The 21518-nt window shown below is 29.7% G+C and overlaps 2 protein-coding genes across 2 annotated transcripts; both read right to left on the bottom strand.

Annotated features, from left to right (window-relative positions):
- Positions 1-129: 129 nt before the first annotated feature.
- Positions 130-21345, bottom strand: LOC126775024 (ras-related protein Rab-23). Its single transcript, XM_050496741.1, has 6 exons — positions 21145-21345; positions 5502-5708; positions 4135-4297; positions 1863-1942; positions 777-946; positions 130-658 (listed from the first exon to the last, which is right to left on the bottom strand). The coding sequence occupies exons 2-6, from the start codon at positions 5654-5656 to the stop codon at positions 549-551; spliced, it is 678 nt and encodes a 225-aa protein (XP_050352698.1). The 5' UTR covers positions 5657-5708; positions 21145-21345; the 3' UTR covers positions 130-548.
- Positions 2623-3413, bottom strand: LOC126775034 (uncharacterized). Its single transcript, XM_050496761.1, has one exon. It carries the CDS (start codon positions 3283-3285, stop codon positions 2725-2727), a length of 561 nt encoding a protein of 186 aa, XP_050352718.1. The 5' UTR covers positions 3286-3413; the 3' UTR covers positions 2623-2724.
- Positions 21346-21518: the final 173 nt, after the last annotated feature.

The following is a 21518-nucleotide window of genomic DNA, read 5'->3' as shown; positions in this document are numbered from 1 at the left end:
CCATTTAAAATTTATTAGCTTTAATTTTAGCACAAATATATTTACATTAAAACGGTAAGATATAAACATAATGTTAAAAAAAGTTTTAGTTTTCTTTTAATCTAGAAAATTGAAGTGTTAGTAGTCATTACATTATTTTTCGATGTTGGAATATTTTTTATAAATAGCTTAAAACTAAATATTATAATGATTCAAAATCAACTTTTACATGGCTGCTTATCTATACATACAGATTATGTACAAAACTAAACGCATCAAAGCACCTTGTATGCCAATGAATTATTTTTATGTTATATTTTACGTTAACAATTATATCACGACCACTACACTACATTTTGTGCTTTTTTAATACATGATATTTTTGTAACAATAAATCTATCTTCTTATAATATACATTTTTAATTAATTTTTAAGCAAGAATTGGTTTATTCATTTAATTTAAAAGTATGCTTAGCTTGATATCTTATATACACAATTCCTTTTTTTCCCTAATGAAGAGGGATTTATTTATATTAACTATATGTAAAAATGTCTGTTTGTAATATTTTTTACAGTATCCGACACGCGCTTTTGAGTACATTCTTTTTCTTACCGCCGGGCCGGTGTTTCGTCGGCCGCAGCAGGATCGTGCCGTTGCTGTTATGATTTGTAAAAGTACCTAAAAATATTAATTAACTATACGCAAAAGATTTACTGTGAAATATTATTGTTTATGATCTAATCATTATATCCTCGCATTGCTGTAGAAGTATTAACGTTTAAAAAAAGTGAAATACCTATAACGGGTGCAACGCAGACGGGTGGCGTTTCGGCGTGCTCGCGGCGCGTATCGGCGAGACAGCGCGCGGCGAGTGCCCGGAACACAGCCCCCACGTTCACGTCTTCCTTTACCGACGCCCGCATGAGCCGACAGCCCAACGCTCGCGCTACTAATTCCGCTTCATCACTGCACATTCAAAATTCGTTTTATCCAATAAACCGTAATAACTAGCGATAACTGCTGAGTTTTAAGAGAGCTGGTTTTTTTACGTATATTGAGCTCCGCGGTAAATAAAATATAACTAAGTATCCTTCTTACTTAATAGGAGAGTCACTACATCTGTAGTGCGTTCTTTACATAAAAGTAAAAGATGCCGTGATAATCAATACTTTTAAAATTAAAAATTCACCGATGTTTTGGACTCCATTAATAGTTTTTCTAAGTGTCCAAAAGATAAAGATGTGTCAAGGCATTAGGGATAGTAGGAGGCCTTATCTTAAATGAGGTCATAATAAAAGCAGAGTAGGTATGTGATTTTTTATGAAACAATCTAAAAAAATATAAAAGCAACAAAATAGCTTATTGTGTTTTATTTTAAAAAAACTCCGTGTGACGCTGATGATAACGGTAGATAGGTAGTCGTTACTAGTATTAATTCACGGGATGCATTGTATTGGGGAAAAACATTATTTTTGTCTATTGTTAAAGTGACGTGTTTCATCGTTTTATCCATAACTCACAACGGACTAAGATTTGGAACTAAACGCTATAGTAACTTTTGTTCAGCTTAAAAATACCTATCCAATGATGCATGAATAACACGTCATGATATATTTTTTCATATTATTTATAATAATTATTAGGTATTTATTAATTTAACTTTAAAATGAATTCGATTTGATGCATTTATAGTTAGAAAGGCAGATGCAAGCCAAAAATATACTTAGTCTGATTATCGACAATAGGTTTCCGTTACAGTTATCACTTATCAACTTTCTGGAAGCATGGAGGAAGTAGATTTCGAGATTGGTTCATTTAGAGAGTTTGGGATTGAATACTTAAATTTTATAACCATGTTGAAATTAATAAAAGAAATACTAACGGTCCTACGACACATTGATCCATGAGATCAATTTTGTTCTGCACTATTATTGTAGGAATCTCTCCGCATTCATTCTCCACCTGAAAATAGGTATATATTTTTAAAATTGAAAAATGTATTTAACTATATACATAAGTAATCGTATCGTGTAATCAAGGAAAAATCACCTTTCGAAGAAGAATAAATAAGAACATTTTAAAATACTTTTTTTTGCTAGTTGTGACAGAAGGATTTGCTCATTTGTTGTCCAATCGGAATTCAGATTTATTAATAAAGTAGTTCTTATTAATAAAGTTGATAATAGTAGTATTTATTAATAAAGTAGATTTATTAATAAAGTAGTACTTCTGCTAACTAATATTATGTAATTTGCCTGTTTAAATGCTTACTTAGACTAACATTGTATGTGTTATAAATAATAATATTTTTGTTAATTGAAATTTGCCATAATATTTGGATTTTAAAACATATTATATGTTATATACAAGCAAAATTATTATGATAGATGATAGAAAGTGTAGAATAACGGATACTCCGTTTCATTTATACTGGTTATTTAAATTAAAGTAAAAAATATTTGCACCGATATGAATTTAAAAGAGTGAGAAAATTAGTTAACTTTTTCTTTCTTAGAAGCAGAATCCTAAATTATGATACGATAACAAAATTGAATGCATTTAAAGATTTAAAAAATAAAAAGTTATAGTAGGTAAAGAAAACTATTTAAAGATCAATTTGTATTAAAATAAAACATCTTAGGTAATTTAAGCATTTTATATATTGTATAGGAAAGCTTACTGAATATAATATAAATATTAATATATATATTTAATTATATTAATATATTATTACTAAGATTAATTTAACGAGCGAGTGGACAATCCGGGCTTCCTTGCCGGCCTGTCATAATGTCTATATCTTCTACGACGTCCTGTACTTCCTCATTTGTGGGTTGTTTTTTTGCGAGAAGAATCCCTCTGCCACCTGACGAACAATTGATTCCCATCACGTATTCATCATCCACTTTTATAAATATGTACTTCGACACAAGATTGCACGAACGAATTTGATGCTTAACTTCCTCTGTGCCATAATAATACACATTCTTTTGTTTGCCTGAATTATTCTTATAACTGGACTTCAAAATCGCGGTATCTGTCGGTAAATTATTTTCGCAACCAGACTCTAATTCTGACTGATTCGCCTTTTGAAACTTGATCACTTCACAACTACTCCTTCTTCTCTGTATCGGTGGCCAATAATACACCGCGTACCAGTCACCAGTTAACAGGTTTAAATCGAAGTTCTCACCAGTTTTGTAGTAATCGATGCACTGGTCCTCGCTTTCGACATTCTTGATACAGGTCACATCGGTCGAAACGAAGATAAATATCGTAAAAAACCCGTAAAACCAGCGAGACATCTTACTAAATATTTCGCAATTTTATATGACGACGCACCGGATTCAAATATAGGTATAGAAGCTCTATAGAAATATGAGCATTTCGTTGAATTTATGTATGCGATATACATGTTTTAGATTACAGCGTAGTGTAGCGGAAAGTGCGCCGCGGGTCGTGACATAGTTTATCTGTTGTAGTGTTTATTATCGAATTTAGATATTTATTTTATATTTTAAGTTCATCAAAAAAGGAATGAGGATATTAGATCCTCGCTGCATTATAAAAATAATTATTTCTAGAACTTGTTAGGTCATAATATGAACTTATGAATATTTTTAAATATTAGGTATTAGTAAACAATTTTAGCGAAATATACATATCGGCAACATATCGTAGGATAGATCTCACGGACGACGTTTTGCGGTCATTGCATGAAGTACAGAATTTGCATGTCCGAAATAGAGAATATGACATATAATATTACAGAGACTAGTGCGTTTCAATATTTACAAATGTCAGTGCATTTTTTTTAATTATACGTATATATTTTTGCAAACGTTATTTTAATATATCTCTATATAACACTATGTAACTATAGTTTATATTCATTACAATAAAATATACTATTTTTTGTATATATGTTCTTTACAGAGCAAAACTAGAAATCATGTTATCTTTTAACATTTTACAGCGAATATGAGAACATATTAAAATGTGAAACTAGAAAAAAAGAATATGTCTACGTAACAGTAGGTATAAAAATAGGCAAAAAAAATCTTTTATATGTATATATTCTGTTACTGATATTCATAAAAGATCATTCTATTTGTAAATCAGTAAACTGTGACAAAATATTATTTTTTAATTACCTTAAGTTTCCAAGAATGCAGTGCAAGGAAGGAGTCTCGGTCGGTGGTGGAGAAGGCTAGTACGCAAGCGTGTGCGCCTCGATAGTATGCCTTGGTGATCGCGTCGAATTCCTCTTGCCCAGCCGTGTCCCACAACATTAGCCGGACCTCCTCGCCATCGATACTGAAAAAATAAAGAACGCGTATGAATTTTATATACTTACGTATAATTATATGTATATTTACAAGCAGTCTCGACTATATTTTTCTAAATAGCTCTGCTGTAGCCAGTCTTAAGATTCCCTGGCACTTACTTTTTTATCTTTATCAATAAAAATACTATCTATGTCTGGTGGTAAGTGTTCACCATTGCTCATGGACATGGTACTGAAAGGAATAACTATTGAATATTTTTTACACCCTAACGCCAACTTTTCGAACTACGATGTTATCTCCATTGTGCTTCTATTTATACTAGCTCACTCATCCTTCAAAAAAAGTAATTCTTATTGATGTGTTTCCATCAATAAGAATTACTTTGGCGCTTGGATGACGGGTGGTGAAAGCCCTATCACTGATGAAAAATGTATAGTTATATAATGGCATAATTAAATTTATCACCTAAAGTTTTTTCATAGCCTTTAACCCTCAAAGAGTGTTTGATCGATATCAAAAGATTAATGTCTTCTATATTAATACGACCTAACTTCTTACCGAGTATTTCAACAAGATTTCTATATTGTATTAATACTGGTTTTGTCACTATCCTTGCGATAATGTATTTAAAATTGCATCAGGTACCTTCAATATTATTAAAGGTGCATTAAATGCATGCCTTCATAGAAACTTAGTTATTAATTCAGAGAAACCTTCGTATTAAGCACATAAGACATGAATACAATTTGCAATCTCCGTTGATGTGTTTTTTAGGATTTATTTATTTTTATTTAATGAAGGTATGTGGACTGGCAAATGGGCCACCTGATGTTAAGTGGTCGCCACCGCCCACAGACATTGGCACTGTAAGAAATATTAACCATTTCTTACATCGTCAATGTGACACGAATCTTGGGAACTAAGATGTTATGTCCCTTGTGTCAGTAATTAGTTACACTGGCTTACTCGCCCTTCAAATCGAAACAACAATAAAATATGTTGTAAGTGGGTGGTTACCTAGAGATACAAGTTTGCATAAAGCTGTACGACCAAGTAAAAATATTTATTTTTACTATTTTTGATTTTAGATTATTAATTTTCAACATAATATTAAATTCACGTTAAATCTTCGATATGAAGTTCATACAAAAAGTTCATATTTCAGGATGACTCATCGTTAACTTAATTTTAATTATAAAATTTAAATCAAAGGCAATATAACAAAGACTAACTCAATCTGTCTTTCTAGGAAATCAACCCCGATGGTCTTCTTATAATCTCGCGTGAAGGTCCCGCGGCAGTATCGTTGGATCATGCTGGACTTGCCGACCCCGCCGTCGCCCACTATCACCACCTTAAGCGCCACCTCCAGCTCCTCCTCGCGCATCTTCGCAACATCCGCGTTCCCCCACCGCACATTAGTGATGACGATTTAATCTCTGAAATTAGATGAACAATGGTAAAACTTGAATGTTCCCTTAAAGAGACCTACGCCTTCAATACAATGAAAATAATAAAAACAATTTGAAATAAATAATTGTATATACAAAAATGATAACTTAAAGCTTTATCTATTCTACCTTCCTATATGCCTATAGGTTAGGTACCTCAGTAAAGACTAATTACAATCACTAAGTCATAAAATGACAAAAAATTCTAGTTGCAATGTTACCCAAAAAATTGATGGTGATATTTAAATGTAGGCCAGTGTCTGGCGGCATAAATAAAATATAACTGTTTATTGATTAATTTCTAAAATTGATATATAAGGAATTTATATATTGTCGATACTTTTATTACAATTTGTATGTCTCGTTAATTCATTATTCACTAACAAACTCATTATGACAGTAAATGGAAAAAATAATTATATAACATAAATCATATTTAATTACGAATATAGATGAACTTAGCACATTTACTACGGTAATAAATTTATACTGAGTCGGAGAGCAGTTGTTTGCTTGTATGAGACAGTCGTGGAACCTGTTTCCAAGCACCTGTTTAAAACATTGAGCTTGTCGCAATGCCCTGATTTAGATAAAATGATAGAAATACGTGCTTAGAATAAAATTAACATTATTTCTGCTAAAATTACCCCATAAATACGGAACGGTATATACCAGCTACCTGTTCCGGCTCCGCATGGCTTTCGCACGTTTATATACCTGTAAAGGGTATAGATATAATACCATTGGTTTAGGCGGCGCACGCCAGTAAAGCTACCAGTCGGTATGAATTTTTCCGAAATCTTCAACAATAATCGTCGTATTTTAAATAGGTAAATTACGTAAAACAATGAATTATGCACCTGAACTTTTTGAGTTTATCGCTTTCAGACAGAAATTTCAGTTTTTTTATAATTCACCATAACTAATTAGTAAAAGTAAATAATTCATCATATTTCATTTACTTTTGCTATCCAGTAGTATCTATTGAGTTTCATTTTTGATTGTTTGTTTAATATGAGGTTTTGTTTTATTTTTAGTTTAATAGAAAGTGATTTACTAATAGCGAAAAAGTGTTACATTTATTTTACAATATTTATCTTCTTCCTTTCACCGCTTAGTAAAATGATTTACACGTGCGATATACCTACAGTTATAGATAGGCTATGATTTATAATTTAATGGATTTTTTTAAACATTTATTGCCAATTTCTAATAACTAACAAATAAGTTTAGACCCCATTATTAATTATACCAGCAACGGCGACACTAAAAGATTTATTGATGAATGGCATTCAACACAAGTATAATGCATATTAAGTTAGTGTCTAAGATTGTATTCGTGACCAAATTTTTAGGTATCTAGTAGGTATTCCTTTCAAGATAAATTAAAACATAATATTTTATTTTTAGATATAATAAAAATAAAGAATATACTAGATTAATTTTAGAAATTATTACATAATTGCTTTATAATATTATTTGTTTGTTAAAAAACTTGATCTACAATAAGGCAACAAAAATATGGTTACCACAGTAAAATCAGTACCGGAACGAGGATGAATCTTTTATCTTGATAATTTTACTTTCGAAGTCGCGTTTCTCTCAGCTCGGATTCTGCATCATCATGCGAAGTGATGAGTTATTCCGATTATGCCAAGATACAGTCGCTTGCTAAGCTTCATCAGATAGGTTTTTATGTCCCTTACAGACTCTATAAATAACTTGTGTTTAAGGTCAAGACATTAATTTTCATATTTTAGGTTTAGTTGCTCTTTTTTACTTTTTAATACGTAGATGTATACACAAAAGTGTATAAAATTGAAAAGCATTGATAAAATGTCGAAAAAATAAAATGAGACAGGTCGGTTAAAAATCTTCAGGATGTATTGATTTTTAAAATTTAGATTACACAGTTAGATTTTCGTTGATAACTTAAAAATAAATGCTCCTTGTTGTAGATACTAATTAATTATTTATACATATATATATACTTTGTTTTGTTGTTGTGAAACTGCACTAAGCCAGTTTGGAATACTTATTCGTAATAATTGTATTATAAATTTTGAACACATTACTACCAAGAAGGTCACTAAGCTTATTAATGCTATGTAGTAACCGAAAACCCACGTTAGAATGGTAAATAAGGCGGAATACGCGTGACGGTTTTAAATCATACGTGCAAAAATGTTTGTTTTCAATTACGTAATTTTTTTTTTCAAATTTATGCTCTTATGCTTAATACGACTTATACAACCATTATTTTTGAATTCATATTAACTACTTGTATTATTAATATATTTGATTTTACCTAACGTAGCTCAAAATAACAACATTATTTAGTAGTAAGCATGTACTCAATTTAATACAGATCAAATATGGTAAGATTGTGGTGTCGAGATAATTTGTTGTTAGGACCTGTTGTTCTGGGTTAATCCCAAATGACGTCAAGACAAGATTTTCTTTAATGTTCGTATATATTTAGATATTTTTCTTTTCCAAATATGTTAATGTGATAGAAATTCAACAATCGAAGATCTTATAAAGTTAAAAATTGTACATAGACTTTTTATAAGCAACTTTTTGGTAACAAATAAGAGAACAAACAAATAAGTATTACATATATAGTGAAAGCTTAATTTGACATGCGGCCGTTATTTAAACTAATGATATTTTATAGTTTTAAAAATCCGCATATTCACTGGATTTATGCAAAACCAGCAATTTATAAAAACATTCGTTTGTAAATCGGTTATCGACTATACATATTTTATATTCAAGTGAAAGTATATATGATCCTTATGTAAAACAAAATGCGTGGAAAATTTCAAATTATTTTATTCGACTATTTAATGGTTATTAACACTTAATAAAAATAAAATATCTATTAACACTTTTCTTTCGAACTTTAAATTCCACATGTATATTTTTTAGATTATTTACATAAATATTAATAACATATTTATATAAATATTAACAACAGAGTTAAGTGTGAATGCAAACAGTGGATTTTTGGTTTAACAATTGTTCGTCTGAAGCAAACTGATACACATTAAACATAATTAGTGGTCTCGCTCCGTGATTATTAAAATGATTAACATAATTCAGGTAGCTAAAATTTTTACTTACATACATTACATTGCTTATATAATAATAAGAACACGTAATTCACGTCTATATTTAAAGCGTGTGATATTGCGAAACGGATTATACATATATATGTATATACTAGAATCTTTTCCAAATGGCACTGCATCTTCTAATATATGTTTTATGTATATAGTTTCATTAATTTTTTAGTTATACATTACAAAAAAGTCTCCTCATTCATTAGTATAGATAGATATTTCATTTGGAGTAAACTACGTCACTTTTATTTCTTAATACAAAAAGCTATTTTATGTAACGAATTAGACATTTGTTCTTCTATCTTGTGATGTTACAGATAGTCGCCCGCGCACACGCCTGCTTCCGGATTTCGCTCAGATCTCATTCTCAAGAGTTAGTTCACTTACCTTTTGAATAACCCAGATTTATCATTTATCTGATCAATAACAATAACTAGGAAAAAAGTTAACAGAATTGAATGAGTTTAGTCTTTTTTTTTGGTTTTAAAACATTCATTTAAAACATTCTGTTTTTAAAACATGAGTATGTACTAAAAATTGAGTTCCAGTCCCCAAATAACGTTTGAAATAGTAGTAATCAACGAAATGTCAAATAAAATTTAATTACTGCTGCCTTCTTTAATCGTTTAAAATGAATAATGTTTTCGTTCTGTATTAGTATATAATACTCAATAATCCTGTTCTAAAAGAATATATACAAGTGCTGCGTATAATATAATTGTTAGCGTTTATTAAATTCAACTTCAAGTTTCAGGCACAAGGGACATAACATCTTAGTTCCCAAGGTTGTAGGCGCATTGGCGATGTAAACGATGGTTAATATTACTTAGAATGCCAATGTCTATGGGCGTTGGTGATCACTTACCATCAGGCCCATATTCTCCTCTGAATACCTACCTATTTTACAAAAAAAACTGCAAACATGTGCTAAAATTATAATCAGCAGTTTGTTTTGTTAGGCAAGATAAAAAAACATAATATATTAGACAAAACTTTTATTTTTTTATTAAAAATAGCTACTGTACAAATCGCGACTGCGTTAATGTGACTTTAATTTACCACGGTACTTATATTTATTTAAGTCAATCTTTATAAATAATCATCTGTTGAATAGTACATAGTTTAACAATGTGGGTGCAGCCGCTGGCGAAGGTGTGTTCTTTGCTAATACTGGCGTACATTTTTACCGACTGACTCGAGCTTTCTAACGCGAGAACAGCTATTATTGAAATATATCGTCTAACAAGAAGTAGGTATTTGAGATTATGGTAATTAATGAATAGTTTTTTTCCACTGGTTTCCACGAGCCGGTTGGCGTGGTCGGTAGATACTTGCCTTTTCACGCCGAAGGTTGTGGGTTCGATTCCCACCCAGGACAGACATTTGTGTGCATGAACATGTCTGTTTGTCCTGAATCTGGGTGTAATTATCTATATAAGTATGTATTTACAAAAGAAAAGTAGTATATGTAGTACATCAGTTGTCTGGTTTCCATAGCACAAGCTTTGTATAAGCTTAATTTGGGATCAGATGGCCGTGTGTGAAAAATGTCCCAGGATATTATTACTGGTAACATTTCAATGATTAATAATAATGTAGATTGGCTCACAAGTAAGGTTCCGCAATTTATCGCAACTATACCTATAAATTAATTTTATGTAAGTTTAACTATGTGAAAATTATAAGTACCTACATAAACTCATCTTTGCTGATTATTCGACTTTGATTCGACTTTGGCTGGTCAATAGGTATGATAAATTATGAAAGCTGTATGCATATTAACCGCGTCGAAACTTAACGGAATATGAAACTCATATTAAACTAAACGAAGAAATAACAGCATATATTTCTTACAATATACGAGCATGTTCCTAACGACTTACTCAGTTCCTGTTCGAGATTTATAAATAATGTATAGGCAAAATGAATTCAATAAAAAAATCTGACAGATTGAACTACTTGCGCAAAACTCATGAGTCGTTATAATCAATCAAGCGAGGTGATTTAAAAGTGTAATTACGACAAAGTAGGTGCAGTGTAAAGTTACACGTCTGCCTTCTATATTTATGATCGACATCTGCATTGGTTTCTGCATCGATTCGATTCGCTGACCGTAAATCGATACCACCACTATTTTATTCACTTATTGTGGTCGAGAAATTGAAATCGAATTACTTATACTGTTAGGTGTTATTATAGTTAGGTATTAAAAAGCTTTATGTACAGTTAAACAAAAAGTAAAAGCGTTATTCTTCTAGGAATGAGCACTTTCATATAAAGTATTTCATTATAGATTAAACGTTTCTATTTATCCGGGAATGTTATAAGTTTCCAAACAAAACATCATTTTATTTTATAGTAAACAGTCTGGTATTATTTTTTTAAACGAGGATACATTTCCAGGAAAATATAACGATTTGACAACAAAATTACTCGGTAATAATGCAGAAGTACATTTTCTAAGACTTTCGGTTCGAAACTAACTGGCTCAGCAGGATATACTTAGATTATACTTATTTGAATATTACTTATAAGTTACAATAACAGAGATAAGTTAATATCTATATAGTAAATATTAATACTGAAATAAATAAAAATAATACTCCAAGGACAATTCTATAATATCTGCTTGTGCGAACCTGTCATTTTAAATAAGACCTCCTATTTTAGACCCAAATTATAAATAATACAAAATATATGTGGCAAATTATAATAAACATACAATGTGCACATATATTTATATGTGAACTGCTGTAACCTGATCAAGCAGAATTTAATAAAACCAAATATAATATCAAACCTAATCATTTTTAAATTATCGGTACAGCGCAGGTAAGTTATTTTGTTTTTTGTATGTATTTTTTATATGTTAATAGCTATTACATTACTAACCAATTATTTTGAGAGATCATTTCAGAAAAAAATAAATTTAATATTACAAATGACTCAAAAATGATTCGAAGATCACTGCTTCAAATCCGGGCAAACACAGAATTTCGCCCGTTCGAAAATTTCGCTAAACTTGCCCGATGAATTGTCCACATTTTTTTACCCGACCCGCAGTGAAGCAGCGTCCTGGTAAGCTTCATACATTATCCTTAATATGACAAAAGAAACGACTTTACCTGTAATAAAATATTAACGGGCTATTACGACTTTAAGTTTTATATACTTATAAATAGCGATTTAATTGATATAAGACACGAACGTAAAAACGTAAGAGCCTAGTGGTTAGAACGCGTGAATCTTAATCGATGATCGTGGGTTCAAATCCGGGCAAGCACCACTAAATGTTCATGTGCTTAATAATTCATCTCGTGCTTGACGGTGACGGAAAACATCGTGAAGAAACCTGCATGTGTCTAATTTGATTGAAATTGTGCCACATGTGTATTCTACCAACCCGCATTGGAGCAGTATGGTGGATTAAGCACTAAACCTTCTCCTCGAAAGGGAGAGGAGGCCCTTAACCCAGCAGTGGGACATTAAAAGGCTGTTACTGTTACTACTGCTACGAACGTAAAAAACTCATAATAATAAATGATTACCTCAGTAACGATGTGGATAATTAAAAGCGTACCTATACATTTTTATTACATTAAAGTCAACAACATTGTATCATAATACAATGATTGCAGAGAAGATAAAAATACGATATCAAACACCATATACCAGCGTTACAGCCAAAACAATGCATTGTGTCCTTGTCCTTCTGAGTAAAACAATTAGTGAGTGTTTTTGTACTGTGATACAGTTATTGTTTGCGCAATCTTTGTGGCCTTCACTTGAATTTGAATATTTTCGATTGGTGATTTATGATATTAAAAAAACATTAACAATTGTATAACTTTTTTTCTAGAATAGTTGTTTTCGATTTTGTTTTCTATACTAATTTCAGCCATCATCATCAATTTTATGTACATAAATATATTGATAGTTTTTTTTTATAGGTTATCCTCATTTTTAGTATCTAAAATTTAGGCGCCGTTCTTTTTGAAATTACCAACTGTAATTTGTCCTTTTTGTAATTCTTCAAATCTTTAGTTATTAATCGTATTTATACCAAATTAATTTTAAATCTGTTTGTCAAAATTTCGAATTCTAATCTAGCCAAGGAATTTAATGATACTCGATGAAATACTTTGTATTAGGTACATATTGATGACCTACACTGAGCTCACTGCAACTGCCTAACTGTATTGGTTTTCACTAATAAAATAAATATTTGTATAGGAAAGACGGGTTTTTACATTACGTGCGAGTGGCCAAGCAAACGAGATATTTATGAGAAAAATTGTTTAAAAAGTATTTTGACACTATATATATTAACAATAAATCCTATAACACTATCTACTGACGGACTTTCTCGTCCGTTATTCTCGATAAAAAGGAGGTACTGCATTCCGACTCAATGGTTGCGTTAGGTCCAATTTATTTTGTAAAATTACTATTCAAAAGCACTTGTAAGAAACTAAATGTATATTAAGCTTATTTTAATTTAATTTTGTACCACATTCAAAAATGAAGATACATTTATATAACTATTTATAACCGATGCCGTTAAAAGGCATTTATATAAGAAGTTAATTTACCATAAGTAATCCATCGATCAAGACCTTCGCTTTCATATGCATAAATCATACGACGGAAGCTTACCGCAATAACCTCTCCTAATAAAGATAGAAAATAAGAAACTTAAATCTTAATTTTATCATTTAGCTAATTGTGATATTTATTTTACTAATGTAAACACCCGTTATAAATATTTTTTAGTCTTTGGTAAGGGTCAATTAATCTACGTGATACAAGTCGTAAAATTTTAATTCCTCCATTTCCTCTTTCTTTATATTTTGGATGGATTCTAAAGATATTTTGTAGGATTCATAATAAAAAATAGAGTCATTGAACTTTATATATGTTGTAAATGGTGTTTTACTGCGTCTTGATATATTTATTTTTCTGTAATCTAATCTAATCTCTCTCTCTAATCTAATCTCTATTTTATTTAACTATACAATATAACACTAATATATATATATATATATATATATATATATATATATATATATATATAAATATGTGCTGAGTTAAATAAAATATTAAATAATAAAGTCTTTTTGTATTAAGTTTTAAGCTGAAGAAAGAAGCGTTAGAAAGCTAGTAGGAAAAGGACATAATTATCACATGAGTGACGGCTGGTCAATCACCTCTCTAACGGAATGTTCAGTGCATATACTTCATACTCGCACCCGACATCGAACGTATTCTCATTGTCTTATAATCTCATTACGATGCTTTTACAGAGCTGAATAACTGTCGAGAAAACGGTTCTGACTACTGTACAATTATACAAATTAACTAACGTTTTGTAATTTGTGCTTTTCATTGGATGTCTTTGGCGAGCCGAGATGGCCCAGAGGATAGATCATTTTGATAACTGAAGATGTTAAAATATGGGCCAGCATTTAAGTCTTATTGTGCTAAATTTGTGTTTATAATTAATCTCGTGCTCGGTGGTAAATGAAAACATCGAGCTGCGTAGTGGAATCAGCTTTTATCTGATGAAATAAACCTTCACTTTAAGAGAAGAGCGACTGCTTTTGTCAAAAATTATTTTTACGTAGGTGTTTTGCATATTTTTTTTAATAGTTACTAAAAGCGAATTTGTGGGGTGGTAAATTTTATCATATAAGTTCTATTAAAATTATAATTCGATGATGTATCTTTCTAAATAAATAAATCAAATATGCGTTATGTCTTTGTACCAAGAACCATTTAGCCACCACCAATGATTTATTCGTGTAATTTTTATTGTTCAATATTAGTAAAAGTATCCGAACTGCTTAAGATCGTGACGAAGAAGTTTATGAATGACGCGTCCTTGTAGCGTGGGGTGATTGTCCGCCGTACCCACAACCCGCCACCCGGTACCCTTTGCACGAAAGCATGGAGTTAATCGTGCTTGTAACCAGGCCTTGCTTGTTGCTACCGTTTTACAAATTTTATAAGATAGGATTGAATGTAAAAATAAAATGTTCGATGGTTTTGAAGTGTTGTTTTGCATATCTCTGTAATAATTTAAAGATCAAAGGTTATCTTTCGATCAAAGGTTCGATTAAAGTCTAGATATTATACGTCCGGCACCTGTACAATCAACCACACAAAATAAAATTTATTGCTTAAGATAACCATAGTTTTCTGAGACAGACAGTAAAAATATCAAATATTTTAAAATAAAATACAATTATTTAATTACTTTTATTTTGTCACGGTATTCTTTAAAACCGAGTACAGACATTTTAATGGCGCTTAAGTAAATAATGACAAGGCAGAAATAGTATGATATTGAATAAATTATAGTGTGTGCAAATAAATATACTGTAGCCAATATTTGCGTGCCTGACGACTAGTTAGTTTTTATTTACCGAACAGTTAGCACCGTAATCTAAAAAAAGATATAAATTATTTTCTATAACAGATTAAAAATTAGAATTAAATATGATGCTTATTATTAAGAAAACGTAAAGTACGTACTACCTATTCCACATTCTTATCATTTTTTTTATAAGTTATATCGATACTCTTTAGTCAATCCTTACCAAAAATTATTAATTATCAATTTAATTTTTATAATTGAGCGGTGTGAAAAAAATTTATGATTGGTTGAATGGCATGGAGCAATTGAATGGTATCTCTAGAAGTTAACTTGCGTAAGACATAATTTTATTATATTGATTATATTACAAGAGTGCTTTGCAACAAAAAAAGAAATTTATAAAACAATTTGTTCGAATGAATTAAAAAGTACAATATTATTTAATATATTCTAGAATTAATGTAAAAAAAGTACGTACCTATAGTAAGTACCTAACTAATGAACTTCTTGCTTGTGCTACATCCCTGATTCCATATCATTTTTAGCTCTACATTTAAATTATATAAAATGTTGATTTAAAATTGCTTGATAGAAATATTGTTTAATTTGATTTTGATAATTTCTGCTTTTTACCATTATTTTTTTTATTTATGTATATCATCGATGTATATTGTATATACATTATTTAATGACTTATAAAATTGATGAATATACCATAAAAGTGCGTCAATAAGAGTGAAAGTAACTTTTACTATACCAAAAAGGCAATTTGTTGAAAAAAATTGAGGTTCGCGTGCCGTCGGTGCGACTACTCAAGGTATACATACGTTAATGGCATTCACAACTCCGTAGATATACTCAAAGGTAATTTAATGAACATGCTAAATAAGATTAAATTGAACACACAAGTTTCACAACAACTAAATAATGAAATATTGTTGTTGGAATGGTAGTTAATATGCACACTTTTTATTTTTTTATTTAAAACAACTCAATAAGTTTTAAATAATACAAACGTGTATTTTAATTTTTAAAATAATTTCGACTTTGTATATTACAAATTGTATATATGACATTTTAAAGTATATGTAGTTCTGAATAAAGGAGGAAGGATGAATAAAAAAATATTTTTTCAACAAAAGTTTAGTAATATACTAATACAATTTTTAAATTTCTACGGTATAAATCCTGTTGGTTCATTATTATACTGGATTCGACCCGAGTGTAAATAACCTTCACGAAAGGGTCGACAGGTGTACAAACATCTGTCTATTTATGTTTTATCGTTTTTTTCTCGAATCCTTGCGTATAAAATATGTAGTGACTGTTTGAAAGGGCTTTGTCGTGGATTAATATAATTTTTGAATTAAAAATGTGAAAACCACTTTCATCCTGTTAATGTATTTATTAATAGTAATAAATAGCTTATAAGGAAAACGATTCTGGTTAGTTCAGTTTTTGATTACATTTCTAGCAAATAAAAATTGTTAACGCGCGTTGATGTCTAATGTACGCATGACTACAATATTATGTATTTTCAATTAAGCTAGAAACCTGCACAAGTTGTCTACGCAGGTTTATATTTATTGTATGAAAGCTAAGAAATTTGTGAAGTCACTATTGATTTAACCGGTTCTTAGCCTCGTTTCCTCAAAAATAATCTTTATTTCACCTAAGTTTAGAATAAGTATGTTACTATGCTCATATCTAAAAACTTTCTACTAACTAAAAATCTAAAAAAATATATTTGATTTATTGAGATTTCTCTCTAATTTATAAATAAATTGAATATATTTTTAAACGATAAAATGAAAAACATTTGAAAAAAATATTTACATATATCATCTTTATCTGTGAGTGTTAGAATTGAATACGATGCGTCTTATTTAGGTAATATTTTCTTTTATAGTGATTAGCCTCGATGGTCTAAAGCACGTACAAATTAAACGAAGAGCGTGCTTTCAATATCGAGCATCTAGAGTATGCTTGTTCATTTATTTCATGCTCGTAACTTCGTACTTCGTGTTAGGAAAATATCATGAGGCAACTATTTTTAATTATCTTTTATATATTATTAATAATTTTAATATCTTTGATGTCAAAATAAAGTTGCAACTACCTATATTTAAAAAGTATTATAAATTAATATGTTAATGTTTAATTTGATTTTAATTAATTTTTTTTGTTAGTAATTCAAGTAAAGCTTATAATCATTTTAATGAATTGATTTTAACTATCGCTTACATCGTCATCGTCAAACCTTGGAAGCCGTCATGTGCGTGTAATTACACTGGCTCACTCACTACAAACCGACAATACTAAGTATTTTGTTTGGCGTTCTTACGAGTATCTACCCAGGTTGGCTTGTACAAAGTACAATAATAATTAATTTGATTAAATGGATGCTATTACTTTACGATTTTCAAATAATGATATTGACATATATGACAGAATAATACTACATTCAATATTCGATTTTGATTATCCCGTTAAATCTCAATTTCCCGATTGTAATCCCAAACCTCCTATTATCAGTTTAATAATAATAAATATTATTAATCGATTGAATGTTTTAATTTGACGTTAAATTTTAAAATTTCAATATTCTTATTTGGTTTTTGATTGATCGATTTAATTCGATCCAGACATCTACATAATTGAAATGTTACCTGCAATCTGTTTTTAATCAAGGAAATATTTATATATAAACAACCGAATCGTACAACACATGGTATACCGAACACATGGTATGTTTATTTAAAAAAGGCATATCTGACATTAATACAGAATGTGATTTTAGTGGGAGATGCGTTAGATATCAAGCCGTGAAGCATGAATCGTGACCGCCTGGACAACGACCTGTGGAACTTAAGAATTCACTACTATAATTTATAAAATAAATCATTTTTTGGTATATGCATAATGCACTGCTTTTAATTATATATAAGTGAATAACATGAATTGTTAATATATATATCACTTTAAACTTTTAAGTGACTACTACAACGACAATAAATATATAAATAAAAATTACTTATTGCAAAAGTTTTAAATATTATTTAGTAAGAAACTGAAACAGTTCGCCTAAGTCTTACTATAAAGATTTATCAAATATCAACAGAACGCCAAAAGTAATAAATTTTATTTTTTAACTAATTCCGGTTTTTATATTAAGACATCAAGAAACAGGAAAATAATGTTACCTGCAAGAATAAGATGAATACAGTTTATTTCGTTGAAAAACATGTTTTTTAGTTTTTTTTTTTTTTGTATTATGTAACCACTTTTTAAGCACAAATTTGTTATTGGTTAAACAAATGAAATAAACTTTTTATGGCTAAATTCACAACCATTTTATAACGCAAGTTAATTTAATTATGGAACCATAATAATTATTTAAATTAATATCCGTAGGCAATTAACTTTAAGCTTAATGATAAAGTAATTATTAAAACGAAAACGTGTTTCGTCATGTATTTTATATTCATTTCAAACTAACATTTTAGTGATTGAAAATTTAATTGCTTGGATTATAAAAGTAATAATTAATATTAGATTTTTTAGATTGTTCGAACTAGACAAACATCTCGCGTTTCTCCGCCTGGTGAATAATGGAATATTTTTCAATAAAAACCGCTGTAAGATGTCGTGTGTGTCTCGGTTAATAAGTGAGAAAGTATTGCTTCAACAATTACCGTTTTGCGACGGCTAAAAACTTGTTAATTATGGAACTGGTTATCAACAAACCACCCATATGACTTGTTCAGGTGAATTTTGTCCTTCGAATTGTACACGATTTTTAAACAGAAATATTTTCATACAAATTTTCACCAATTTTATCCGTTAAAGCCGAGATTTTCCAGTAGTTAGAAAATGTAGTCTTAACCGATGATTGTGGGTTCAAGCCCAGGCAAGCACTACTGAATTTTCATGTGCTTAATTTGTGTTAGTGTTTATTATTTATTTCGTTCTCGACGGTGCAGGGAAACTTTGTGAGGAAAACTACAAATTTGTTGGATGCAAATCCGACTACAAATGTATCCATCAAACCACGTTGGAACTGTGAGGCCTCCTCTAAAAGAGAGGAGGCCTGAGCCCAGTAGTGGGTGATTTACAGGCAGTTACTTTAACGTCTTATTTTATTATATCGTACAATTAGTATAAATTTACATATACATGGATACGCATGTTAGTACACCACAGTATGAATATAGTTTTTATTTTAATTACAATGTATCCTTGTTCTTATTTATGTTATAATAAAATAATATCAAATCATATCCAACAAATACCGATCTAGTATTAACGGCAGGTAGACGATCCTGCTAGTCACAACCCATTATAAATTCTACACACCGACACAAAACATCGCGAGCACCGAGAATACCAAATGATTTGCCCTAATGGTACATTGTTACATTCTTATATCTCAATCATTTACAAATAAATATCTACAAATATTTGAGTTAAAGTAAAATTATAATTCGTGAATTTCTCTACAAAGCCAACAAATGATTTTCTTGCACGAAAAAGATAATGTGTATATTAAATAGGAATTAAGTTACACTATTATAAAGATACTATTTTAGAAATATGAGAAATCATTAAAAAGTACTAAATTGTCTTTGATTTCATCCTAATATCTTTGATTAGTGTCTTAATTAACACGTTAGTAGTGGATAGTTATATAAACAAGACAGATGATATAAAGTGACAATAATATATACTACTACAGACTTTCCTGGATATTTAGACTCAAAACAAATCACGAAAAGATTTTGAATAATTTACAGTTGTATACTCGATTTGTCTTCACAAAATTAAATCCTTGAGAGACGTAGTATTTATTTTTTGATATATTATATATAAATATTATAGTGACTTTAAATGTTTATTATTATTTTTTCCATAAAAACTAATTAATAAAATACGTAAGTCTTGATTGTACCGTCGGATTACAATAATTTACAACATTCACCAATACCGAGCATAGCAGCGTGGTATAATGAGCAGACCTTTGACCAGAAGTGGAATATTCACGAGCTGTTACGAGTACTTTTATATTTATTATAATTAACGATTACGGAATCTTATGAAAATTCGGGGAATAATTACTTTAAAAAAGTTTATATTTTTTTGATATTTTTTTAAAGCAATATGTGAATTTTAAAACCTAAATAATCATTATGTAACTTAAAAATATAGAAAGTTTAAAATTGCTAGACTGATAAATTACATAAATTTACATATGTACCTACATAAAAAGAGCGTGTAATTGAAAAATATATAAATTTCGTGTTTTGATGATATGATTAATTCTAACTTTGCCAAACGAACAATTAAAGCACTAATTCAATTTCACGATTGACCATGAAACGATTTTGTTAATCTAAATAAATCGATTAGATGTACACTTTCGATAGATCGTTGATAACGTTTTTAGCCGACTTCAAAAAGAAGGAGTTTCATTCAGCCTCATTTTTGGATGTATGTTCTTCAATATTTTCGTCTTTTAAAAACTAATTTTAATATTATTTTATTATTCTTGTTTTTTTTTTCAAATAAATAGTAGATCGAAGAAAACGCCTTTAATAAGAGTGAAAAAAATCAATGATTATTCACTTTGTCTGTGTATACATATGTGTACAATGCATAAAATGAAGAATGATAAAAATATATATATTACTCAATATCTTCGCCAATTATAAATTGAATTTTGAATAGATATATATATATATACCTGTGTAAGTTATTGAGATTAGCGATAAAAAAATTATGAATATATTTTTACAATAGTTATGTACTTTAATTTAATATTTTTTTTAAGTAATTTCCCATTCATAAAGAGAAAAAATAGTTTGGTTATTATTAATAGCTAATAATGAGCTTATCATAACCTAAACACGTAAGCCTGCAAACTTACATTAAGCTCTGGCCGTAGTACTCCACATCGGTTTATCATTACACTAGTTACTACTTTTAATTGATTATTTTTACACTTAAGCACTAACTTCACAACACTTTCAAACACACAGCTGTTTTTTTGTCATAATATATAAAAATATCGCGATATTTGAATTAGAATAGAAATTGTTTTGTTTTCTTGTAACACGTTTATACCTAATGGCTCTCGTACGAATACTGCCGCCGGCTGCGTCTGCGCACTTGCGCAGGCTTCGAAGGAAAGTTCATCGAACGCCTCCACCTTTTCTGAAGTCTATAATAATAAATATTATTGATGTGTTGGACACATCTATTCATTTTATTGTAAATGTGATAAGTGCGATGTTAACGATA

The sequence above is a fragment of the Nymphalis io genome, chromosome 17 (assembly GCF_905147045.1).
Source record: "Nymphalis io chromosome 17, ilAglIoxx1.1, whole genome shotgun sequence".
Classification (NCBI taxonomy): Eukaryota; Metazoa; Arthropoda; class Insecta; order Lepidoptera; family Nymphalidae; genus Nymphalis; species Nymphalis io.
The sequence above is the reverse complement of the archived record's forward strand: the minus strand, read 5'-3'. Positions and strand labels throughout refer to the sequence as shown.